General features: G+C 35.0%; 1 protein-coding gene across 2 annotated transcripts; it reads right to left on the bottom strand.

Annotated features, from left to right (window-relative positions):
- Window positions 1-429: 429 nt before the first annotated feature.
- LOC128995120 (thioredoxin-2) lies at window positions 430-11,782 on the bottom strand. Of its 2 annotated transcripts, none has more exons than XM_054420024.1 (4): window positions 11,565-11,761; window positions 5,036-5,140; window positions 1,239-1,364; window positions 430-777 (listed from the first exon to the last, which is right to left on the bottom strand). In XM_054420024.1, the coding sequence occupies exons 1-4, from the start codon at window positions 11,595-11,597 to the stop codon at window positions 715-717; spliced, it is 327 nt and encodes a 108-aa protein (XP_054275999.1). In that variant the 5' UTR covers window positions 11,598-11,761; the 3' UTR covers window positions 430-714. The 2 variants fall into 2 exon arrangements, with proteins under 2 accessions (XP_054275999.1, XP_054276000.1); XM_054420025.1 differs by lacking the exon at window positions 430-777 and adding an exon at window positions 793-933 and having other exon boundaries at window positions 11,565-11,782.
- Between the last annotated feature and the right edge of the window lie 178 nt (window positions 11,783-11,960).

Here is an 11,960-nt window from a genome sequence, read left to right on the forward strand (position 1 = left end):
TGTTTTCATAAAATAGTACCAAAGTCGATTGTATTTTACAGGACTTAATCATGATTTTTTTTATAGGGTCCAAGCGAATGTTTTGGCTGTTTGAGCAATACTTTTGTGAGCTTATATACTGGTTTAAAATATTTCCTGGTTTATATCCTCCTTTCAAAGACAATGGTAAATACTTTTTTGAGCTCATAGCTACAAAATTAATAATTGGTAATTGGTTTAAAATACTTCCTGGTTTATATTGTCCTTTAAAAAACTTGTTTTTATAGTATCTAAACAAAATAAATGCTTGTGGGATTTAGACTACCAACATTTAAACATGGATGTATCAGTGATAAGCTAATGAGTAGATAGAGAAGACAAAAGATAAGAGTAATAGAACAGATATCATAACTAACATGTCAATATGAAACACCAGGATAGTAAAATACATTTCCACATTTTTGTCAGTATATTTATTGTTTCATAGCATTTGTTAAAAAGTTTGACCTAACTTAGATAAGGCATACCGTTTACACATTTTCAACACCAACATAAATCTAATGTGACAAAATAATTATACAAAACATTATAGATTTACAAAAGTAGCACTGGAAACAATATTTTATCTACAATAAATAGTTTTTCTTCAACAATGAATGGTGACTTTTGACATGGAAAGCTTAACCTGATTTGGAATAAAATAATACAATAATGTAATTTATCAATAAATTATCTTCACTTGTACTTTGTGACAGTTTCTTTCAGCTTATCGTAGTTTGCTCCAGCAAAGGAATCAACCTGAAATAAATTAGTGACAATTACAATCCTGCCAAAGATTGGAATGCACCCTTGAACTTGGTATGCAGGAAAGCCAAGAGATAAGCAAAATCTTCATTTGAATTTGTTCACTGTTTCAATAAATCTTTCTCTTTTTGCACCCGAGAATTGTTCCAACTGAAATATAGAAGGCACAGTTTAGGAAAATTAAACAATTCAAAGTCTACCAAAGTTATGCCAATGATGTTGCACATGCTGCGGCTCAAAATAATACTAATGAATATTAAATAATCAAAAATATGACGACCCTAGGGCTGACTAAGACAGAGGTTTATATATTTGTTCACTAAATCAGTTTTAGAATGTACATTTTTAGCACTGTTATACTTTGATAGAAAATGTCATCGGAAAGAAATGAGGTCTTAAAAAGACAGTGTAATTTGCGTTGTGTTTGTAAACTATAGTTCTAAAAGTGTATTTACCCGTTCTCCTTTCTTGATGAAGACGAAGGTAGGCATGGACGAGACGTTGTATTCTCCAGCGATGCTCTCACATTCATCTACATCCACCTTCAAGAACACCACATCTTGCATCTCTGCTGCCATCTCCTGCACACAAAGGTTCATAACTTCTTATAAGACCAGAAAATTTGTTTCTATTTTTTTATGCTCTAGCTCTTTAAATCCTAAGGCACTAGACACCAACTTAGAACCGTTTTCCACACTACTTCAGGCTAGGCCTGAGAGGGCCAATTATTGTAGAAGATATGGTACAAAGAATATATCTTCAATCAGCAACCCGGAGGCAGTACTTTAACAAAAAAAATTAATATTTGTGTCTATATTAAACAATATGCTTTTAATGGATCCACTGCACGACGTCCAATATAAAATATTTGACTGTTGCTCGACATCCAAATCTCACCATGTCCAAAAGTACAGTAACTGCAATAAACATCTACCAGTCTTTCCACCAGCTTTGGACGTTATGGTATTGCTTGACATGCAACAGTGCACTTTATCGGAGACAAATAGAATAAATATAGACCAATATGTTCCGGCATCCACCGCTAGAATGCCATGTAGTTACGGTGCACACCGCTGCAGCGTTTGCTGGTAGCATACAGCTCCTGCGCTCCTCGCCTGCAGCGGTGTGCGCCGGAACCTTTCTTTGACAGTCTATATTTATTCTATTTGTCCAAGACTTTATTCTTAAAAAAAAAAAACCTGTTAAGCCAGTTGCACGATGAGCAACAGCTCAGCGGACGATTTAAATGTCGTGCAACTCTCCCTTTTTAATAGGCCTACATGTGATGCAGGTCTAAAGCAGCATTTTTACTTCCTAAGGAGTAAAAATATATGACTATTAATACAACTAGACATAGGAGTGGTGGTTAACATGGGGATGGATCCCCACGTTTAAGTTATTGGTAAAAATTCTCGTAGTTGATGTGAGCCACCGACAGCTTGTGCTGATGTAAAATACTGATTTCTATCGAATTCACAAACTTGTATACCGAGTCAAAACTGATAGAACGACTTATTGTGAGCTTTAGTAACTATAAGGACAAGGTAGAAAATAGAATTGTAGACACTAGCACACTCTGTGTCTGGCTCACACAACTACGTTCATCTTGAAAAATTAGCAACAGCTGGTCCACATAGATGGGATGTCTACTTAAGCTTCCAATAGTCAGTGGTAAAAGTCAACTGTTGTAAATTTTGATTGTAAGCAATCGCATGCTTCAAAATTAATAATCGATTCATTTATTAGGTTAGTTTTCAGCTTCACTCTGGAAGTCATTTTGAAAGGTTATCTATCTTTACATGAATACTATTTTTGTTTTCTAGTTTAGCTTGTTAATTAATGATGCAAAATAATGAAAAATATAGTTAATCACACAGGCAAAAAGTGTCTTTTCAACCCTCGCTCATTTTCTGACCTCACCTTGTCGTGAAACTTAAGCTCGGATCAAAAAAAGTCCCTTTACACATTATTGATGAAATATACTATTAATTTTTTTTTTTAGTTTGGATAGTTGAGATAGATGTAGAATGTAGACAGAAACAATAATTACTGAAGTCCTATCCAACAAAAATGCATAACAGCTATCCTGGCCAGCCAATTCTAAGATTTTGCTTAATCTTAAAGAGTTAGGGCCTATATTTAAATGGCCATTTAGGATTCTACTTTATCATTATTGAAAAAATATGATTTGATTAGAGTAGGCTACATAAACAGTTTAAAGAGTCAACCATGTGATTAGATATTATTTTACAATACTACCTAAGTTGAAAATGGTTTCCAAATGTTATTGATAAATTGTTTTATTAATTAATATTATTACAAGGGATAACAACATGTTGGCCAACAGCAAGTGTCTACTGAAAACATTTAAATGCAATAGAGTGGTGTAGAGGCACTTTCAAACCATTAAGATTAACTGATATAGTTTAATTAGTAATCTTGTGTAATCGAGGAAATTAAGATATGCTTGTCTGTCAAAAACATGACATGTTTACTTAGCGGTATTTTAAAGGTGTACATTGTAGATAGGATAGTACTATCTCAATGTCGGTTTTCATGAATATTTAGTGAACCTTGATGACCTCAGATCAATATCACTAGGTGAGGCATACACGCTCATCAACTAATGGCCCTGACAAAATATTTGATTAACGTTTCCTACCCTTATTTGTTAAAAGGTTCAGTTGGAAATTTCTCTTTGTTGTCAGTTTTAGAATATGTGCACCGCTCCTTTATTACTCATTAAAAAAAACAGAGAAGAGGAATAAATGTACCTAGAAATAGTGGCAACCCTGAGCGTATCACAAGGTACATTTTCTTCCTCTTCAAAATGACATATTATATGACTAGTAATAATAACTTATACTGTATGTAATTCGTAATTTCCGTCCGATCGTCTAGTGACTGTTGGCCATTTGTTATAAATTTCGAAAACAGCTGTTTTCATAAAATAGTACCGGTTGTCCAATCAACATTTCGTTTTAAATATCACTACCACAATAAAGATAAATTCAATGCCTATGCAGTGGCACCACCCGCAACATCCCAAGACAAAAACTAAATTAGCAGGGTAATGCCAAACAAGTCGTGTTTTGCCAGTTCACAAGTGTCGGTTGCTAAAGTTGTGCCGCGCCAAAAATTCATTTGATTTCTTATTGTCGTGACATTGCTATATACCTGATACAGGGTTTGTTTATGTAATAAAATGATAGTTCGGAATATGATCTTTCGAATGGTGTATATATGTTCTCATCTGAGTTGATTATAAGTGTTTTTTACCGTTAAAATAATTTTGGGCCATACGATCGTGGCCGTTTTAAGCATCAACAGCGAACGATCGTTGGCCACTGCTAGGGTTAAAAAAACATATCTGTTAAAGATTTATCCTGTGTAACTTAATTACTCTTAGACCTGTTATGCTAGGAAATGTGTGACAGTTTTACTTCTTATAAAATAAAAACTACAGAGTTTTTCCATTCACTCCAGCTGGTAAAAAACTTGTCCAATAGGCTGTATTTAAGAAAGCAAAATGCCTACCAAATTCAATGTAAATCATAAAAAAATTTTACTTCTCACAAAATTGAATTAAATACACTAAACTAATGAATAAGTGTACTTTTAAGCCAAATTTGGTCCTGGAAGAGGAAATAAAAATGTTAATGATTTCAGCATGAATTGTTGATATAGGATAGTTCTATCTCAATGTCGTTTTTCATGAATATTTAGTGAATTATTAAAGAAAAAGAAAACCCCAACTACCATGTCGCTTATGTGATGCCACCAGTGGGAATACTCCAAGTATCCAAGTAAATGTTGGCAACAACTACATGAAATGAAATGAAATATGTTTATTTATCCCAATTTCATTACAGAAGATAAATAAAAACAGAGAGCAAGATTACCTAGTACAACTACTATTGTCAGATGAATCTGCCATACTTATAGGATAGGCCTAAATGGGCAGGTGCCTGTGCGTAGGCTTGGTTGTTATCAGTCTGCGTAATTTTAAGGACAAAAAACTGAATATGGGAAAGATTTTTTTAGCCTTAATTATTCTTGAAAGAAAACTTAATGCGGTTGTGAGAATGTCGGCGACGACAACCAAAGCCAGTTAAATCGAAAGAAGACATTTAGGAGCTTATTCAGGAGCTTTATTACATATTCAGGAGCTTAAGACATAGACGACGCAAGGCACAAAGTAAGGAAAATATAAAGTTTTGATTTATGATTCAACATGTGAGCGGACACTGACCTCAATTTTGGGAGAAATCATCTTGCAGGGTCCGCACCAAGTGGCGAAGAAATCAATGACAACCAGGTTGTCCCCTGCCTCCTTCAGCTTGGTCTTCAAGTCCTCCTGAAAAACATTACCAAATACTTGTAATTAAATAACTTATTTTTGATGTCCTTCCTTTATATTCGAGGACATTATGCTCTAGCCCGGAATTGCTTTACACAATTCTTCTGGCAAGAATTAATTAGAATATGTCAAGCTATGTAATAGCGCTGCAGTCTTCTACGACTTTGTGGATAGCTCTGATGACATGTCGTCTCATGCGCACAAAATAATCTCAATAACTGACTGACTACCCAGTACTAGCAATGCCAAACAAACAAGGGAAGTTGGATTTTCATGTGTTTACAGGATCAAAATACAGCTAACTTGTACGGCAAAACTTTAATTATTGAGGCGCGTCATGTGAACTTCAACTTATAAAGGAAAACATCAAGCTATTGAGGCTGAGTAGCCTATCACTGATTAAAAACTGTTAAAATTCAATTTATTGGAGGGAGAATATGATAAACCGTTGACTTATTGATGTAGCCTACTTTTAACATTGTGATTTTTGTTTCGAGGGGATTACCTATAAAAAATTTGAGATATCAAGGAAGTTGAGATACCAATGTTTGAGTTATTAAGGTCCTACTGTATCAAACAATAATCAACCCAGAATACCACTTCCAATTAATTTATAATAAATAAAACTAGACTAATTAAAAATTATTACAAACCGGAAGATGTATTTGTGTTACTAATCCCATATTATGTCAGTAATTTTCAACTTTATAACAAATTCCAAAAACACATCTCCTTTTGGGAGTTCTAGGGCATTACTACACCATTATCAACTAAAAAGATTACTGTAAGATATTACATAATACTGTAAATCAATGATAGGAGCATATTTATTTGACATCTTATCTTCATAAGGTAATAATTTTCTTATTTTCTAGTTACAATATAGGAGGCAGACAAAATGGTATGATTTAAATTATTGAACTTATTTAGTAAAATGAATGTTATGTACACACACACTATTACGTGGTGTTAATTATTGTGAACCTTAATTCAACTAGGGATTCAAATGGTATAGTAAATCATTATGTATGTAACCTTTTGAAAAACTATTTTCAAGAGTCCCAAATTCCAAAAAATATTGTCTACAATAACAAAATTCATTCCTAGACCACTTGAGATAGGCATAATTTTAAATGAGGGACTCAATTAGTTTAATAATAGAAAAACATGTTACCTATTTTAGAACTTTATAAGATTTATTTTCTTGTTAACCTTAGGGTTTATAAATTATTGGTAATTTATTGTCAATAATGTCATAATTTTTTTCCGTTTAGGCCTATACTTTTATTGGTCTCTCAGTCTAAAAAAAAATATTGTAGGTGCGCCAAAACATAATGGAGCGGAGAGCGTACCTGGTAAACGCTAGCCTCTCCGCTTCGATATTCTACACCGATTCCTTTACCTTAAGAGGGTTTAGTCGATGGTCAGGCCTGAGAGGTTAAATCGACAACGTAGCTTACATGGTTTAAAATGTAGTTTTATTTTGTTGGTTCCTGAAAGCAGTCCTGTTTGGCACCACTAATGCTATTGCAATATATCAAATGATGATGTGCAATTATTCTTGTCCAATAAGTACAGTATCCACTTTAAAAACATGTCCTGTAAACAGCTTTTACTATTAATGATTAGAATTTTAAAAAAATATATGCATTTTATTATTTTATTGTTTTAAATATTTCAACAGTGGTGTAGGCTTAATAGATGACAACTTTTATGTATTTTACAATTTTTGCCATTAATTGGTTTCTTATACAAAACCAGTAAATTTCACTGGACCATAATATCTGGATTCAAAATTACTGTAATCCGGCTCCTTGACTCGTTACCATCGCCACTCTACAAGGTGCATGTGAAGCGCCGCTACCATCGGAGAAAACAAGCTCTCAGTTACGCAACACTCCAGCCTCGCCGCGCCACATGTTTCCACCCTTAGCCAGGTTGTAAGGTGTTTGTTAATGCTTCTTAAACAATGGCAATGGCAAATATTTTTTTAAATATGGAATTTAATTTTCTGTGAAATGTAAGGGGTCTACAAATCAATACTAACATAATTTTATGATTGTTACTAAATTATTATTATTATAAGCGTTCACCAAAGGCCTTTAAACCTAAGTACAAGACACAAATGAAGAACCAATTAACTGATTATGTAATTTACATGTGAAAAGAACTAAAGGGATCTTTGGTTCCCACGCTTTAGAATAAACCTCAATATAAATGCACGTCATGATTTTAATATGAAAATTAGATAACTGCTACTTTGTCACTGGTTGCACAACAAGCAAAGTGTTGTTGATGAAATGAATTTCTCCTACTTACATAATGTTAAGTAATAGAAACTATGTAATTGTTTATACAAGAAATGCAGTTTTTATTTTGTGACTTATTTTGGACTAGATTGCGTACAAAATAATCAAGTTTTCATACACACAACTGAATTCATGACTAATATCATAGGAGCCAACCAAGGTCAAGAGAACTGGAATGTTGCTCAACCATTCCAAGAATAATGATTGTGTAGCCTACTTCCTGGTTGGAATTTCCCTCATATTCCTATGATACATCCAAAGAGATAGCTCTGCAATGTGTAGCTGTTGGCTACATAGTGACTAATCAACAGATAAACTTGTAGTTACTGGATCCTCTTTGGAAAAATTTATCATAATTTTTTTATTAGAATCATGAGTTTGATACTTATAAAATTTAATAGGATAGTCAATTGACAATTGTGTCCATTAACCAAACATTGTGAGATAATTGAGTAAAAAAAGCAATGACTAAATTTGAGATAACTGCAACTAACAGTGCAAATAGATAAGATATCTTATCTTATCTTACTAATAGGCCTATTATAAATGTGAAAGTTTGTGTGTTTGTTTGTTTGTTTGTTGGTTTGTTTGTTTGTTTGTGTGTTTGAAGTTCAATCACACATAAACCACTGGACGGATTGGGCTGAAATTTGGCATGATGATAGCTTACATTCCCGATTAACATATAGGCCTAGGCATATTCTTATCCCAAAAATCCTTTCGGGCTCTGCCCCAGTGGCTCTGTAATTCCCCATGTTAACCTTATGAGTATTCATATTTAAAGGGAATTAAAGAATTTAGTCAGCTGTTTCAACTAAAAAAGTTGGTTCTATAATATGGAATGCATTAAAAAGTTATAAGATTTACCAACAGGGTGCAGCACTATATTTTTTTGCATTTATGAAAACAGCTAATTTGAAAAAAGCAACATCAAAAACTGTGATTCGCAATGAGAACTGTCAAAGTAGGATTGTTTACAGTTATGTATCTATGTTTTTCATTTCATGAATAATAATTATTCATAAAATAACATAAAATAATATAGGCTAATAATAATTCTCTATTGCTTAGGTGAAGTGGTAGAACATTATAGCTATGGTAGATGTGTAATACTCCAAAATTAAATAGTTTACAGTTATTTTAACTGTACAGTGTTTAATTTGTAAAAAATGTCCAAATGTAATTTGGATTTTTACCTATTTAGCCTATGCCAATATTTTTATCTTTACAAAAGAGGGGTACCGGAACTCTGTTCCGCCGTGTTTCTCCTCAAATCGAGCACTGCAAGTCATTTGAACGAATGGTGTTTTGGCCTCTGGGGACATCAAAAATGAAAAAGTAAATCGGTCCCAGGCCTAGGTCACCATGCTTACCATGAGACCTATGGTTATAGCTTCATCCCTATAGGGAAATTTGCTAAAATGCCCAATTTTCAATATAGCCATCTTGTAGAGCTAAAAAAAATTTTGAATGTTGAAGCATTGTTGTAAAACTAAACATTACAGAGAAAATTCCCAAAACCATCAGTAGGCCTAACTATTGGTGTGAACCAGGCAATAACTCAGCAATAAGTAGATGTGAACAACCAGTCATGTTAAAATCTATTGCTGGCCGTTTTGCGGAAAATACGGCCATGTAGGGAAATACCCATATGGTCATGAGATAGAGGACACTTAGACGAACACGACAGTATCAAGGTAGTATACTGGGAAAAAATTTGGTCATACAAAAGGGGTGAAAAATGAACAACCAGTCATGTTCAAATCTATTGCTGGCCGTTTTGTCCTCCATCTCGTGACTATATAGACGGTATTGCCCTACAAAGCCGTATTTTTTCCACAAAACGGGCAGCAATAGATTGCATTTTCAAAATCGTATCCTCCTTGTTTAGGTAACCAACTAAAATATGACTCCAATGGCTAAATACAACATAGATATAACACAATTAACACGTTGAGTGTGGCCGTTCCCGACCCGGTACGGTGCTCGGTGCCCGTAGGGTGTGTCCGTACCTAATCGGGAACGCTCGGCAATACCTTTCGTATAATGTATTTTCGTTTTCGCTCTAGCGTCAGTCGAAGCCTGACCTATTCCACGATAGCGTGAAGTGTGTGACTTGCTTTTTGTTGTAGCGTAGGTAAATTTGGTAGTAAATGTCCCCGTAAAATCCTTGTCTGGCAAGCTTAAAATTCAACTTGTTGTCCCGGCTTTCTCCCTCCAATTGGCAATACAATCACAACCGGGACCGGCTACGTTTCAAGCAGTGATACTATCTGTGGGTGTTTAAGCGAACTAGGTACGTCGACTCTCGTCGTAAAGCAGGTCATCAACACACGTTACTTCCTATTCGTCAGACCGAAATTTGAAAAGCAATCACACATGGCAATCGGGTTTGTTTGACGCTGTGGGCTCTACCGCACTGGGAATACGCAAAAGCCAATTGATAAGCCACAGCGGACGTGTTAACAACCCGGTAGACTATAACCATAGATAAAACATACTCCCTTAGTAGATTAGTCATCCTAATGGAACAGCTGAAGCCAATTTTATTGTTAGTTCTGTACGTCCAACTATAGAGGTTATGTTTTGTTTACAATTTGTTTCTTGTTATTGCAGTAATTTAAAACCTCGTTTAACCTAATAAAACGATATAATCATAAGCAATAACTGGTCTCCTAGTTATATAACCAAATAGTAAAGCACAAATCATGAAAATAACCCTAAAATAATAGAAACAAAATGTTGTCTACACTAGCGATCAGTGTGGACGTACATGAACTAGACGCAAAAAACAAGCTTCAAAATTTACAATGGGATGAGGAGTCTACTTGTGTTGCTTAGTCTATGCTATAACCTACACTTTCACTTTACCTTCCTAATCTAACCTAACTTCAAAACACTTTATGCAGCCACAAATCCGCATAAAACTCAACCTGCCCTCCCCTCATGCCTTAATAAGACCAATGTTCAATTTTGGTTCTAAATGGAAGTTCCCAATTCCTAATGACTAATTACCCATTATTACCTGTAAAATTACCCTTTCCTCCCGATTATCCACGTTGGATGTCACCCCCACCCAAAACCCCTAAGTTAATTCCCACAGGTCACCTAGTGAGTTGGGGTTATTGCTGATAGTAAGTTAAGTCATTTCATTTTTGATTACATAAGTTAGCCTACCGCTTTTAAGTTAGGCCTAGGCTAACTTATTTGACGTCAGATCAAAATAGTTCTTGCATAATCGTGATCTGCTTGTTATTTTGGTTGATTTGAATAACCACTTGGTCATTTTGGTCGCTTTTCGGGCGTAAGTTATGGTTATTTTCTGCGTAAAATAAATCGTAAAATCGGGTGCAAACCCTAAAATGCATATTAACCACAGCACAGTTTTACTACATAATCCCATTTAAGCAAATTTCCTATTCGAGGATTAACTTCTTAGGCCTAGGCTAACTTATGTTGGATAGGCCAAACTCAAGTTACCCTATATCTAACTTAGCCTAAGTTAGTTAGACTACATTCAGTTTATGAATTGATAGTTAGGCCAACCTATTTTTCTTTGTTTGTGAAGCTCTTTGTAAATATTAAATCTAACTTAGGCCTATAATTGATAACAAGGGATTGAATGAACCATTGACAGGTTATGTAACATGACTTCTCCTAAGAACAAATAGGCTAGGCTATTCGAGGATTCTTTCATGGGTCAAGTTGATTTAGGACATAAGTTATTCAACTCCAAGTGCTAAGCAATCACTTTCAGAGAGCTTAAATCAGGTGTACACTTGGAACTTAGTAGCACAAGATGGAAATGACTGGGTAAGTTAAGACCCTAAACAAACTCTAACCTTATTAAAGCACATTTTAAAAAAATGTTAGGCCTACACTGAAGACAACTAGAATCCCAAAATTGTCAGTCATATTAAACTTTAAGAGCGACTTTCTCAAAACCCTCATTGTCTGAAAGTTTGTTCGAAAAAAGAAACTCATTCTTATCAATGTCACAATGTGATTGTATTAACAGGAACCACCGCCTAACGATCACGTGAAAACATGTTCATTTCGGCCAATAAAATCGTATCAATCAAAGTAATATTGAAAATTTAAAAAATACTTACCTCGTCCGTAATGTGAACTGCCTTGGCTGACATTGTTTTGTATCAATAAGTTTACAACTTTCAATAGAATTGAAAAACGTTTAACGTGAACAATGAGAGGTAGTTAGTAACCGACCGAATCGTCCCGTCTGGCCGTCTTTCTCGTTGTTTCTCTTCTCCTCGGCTCACACCACCACGACCACACAGAACGCCGAACGCAACGACACGACAACGAGAGACGAGAACGAAGAACGAACAGTTGGTGAATAGAAACAGTGCAGTGAGTGAGTGGCCCAGTGGAAGTGGTGGAAGTGAGTGGGGAGGACTCGGGAGGAGTGACTGGAGTGAGTGAGTTCAAACTTCAAAGAGAGACGACGGACGGACGGACGGACTGACGAGAAGATTGACGAATGACGG

Source organism: Macrosteles quadrilineatus, unplaced genomic scaffold, assembly GCF_028750875.1.
Source record: "Macrosteles quadrilineatus isolate MER2022 unplaced genomic scaffold, UCM_ALF_1.0 Scaffold_5__1_contigs__length_97177068, whole genome shotgun sequence".
Classification (NCBI taxonomy): Eukaryota; Metazoa; Arthropoda; class Insecta; order Hemiptera; family Cicadellidae; genus Macrosteles; species Macrosteles quadrilineatus.

Coding starts and splice junctions, on each gene's coding strand:
- LOC128995120 (XM_054420024.1), bottom strand. CDS start 11,597: ATGTCAGCCAAGGCAGTTCACATTACGGACGAG. Junction 1,365..5,035: donor TGATTTCTCCCAAAATTGAG/GTCAGTGTCCGC, acceptor CTTTGTGTGCAG/GAGATGGCAGCAGAGATGCA. Junction 778..1,238: donor TCATCAAGAAAGGAGAACGG/GTAAATACACTT, acceptor AATTTATTTCAG/GTTGATTCCTTTGCTGGAGC.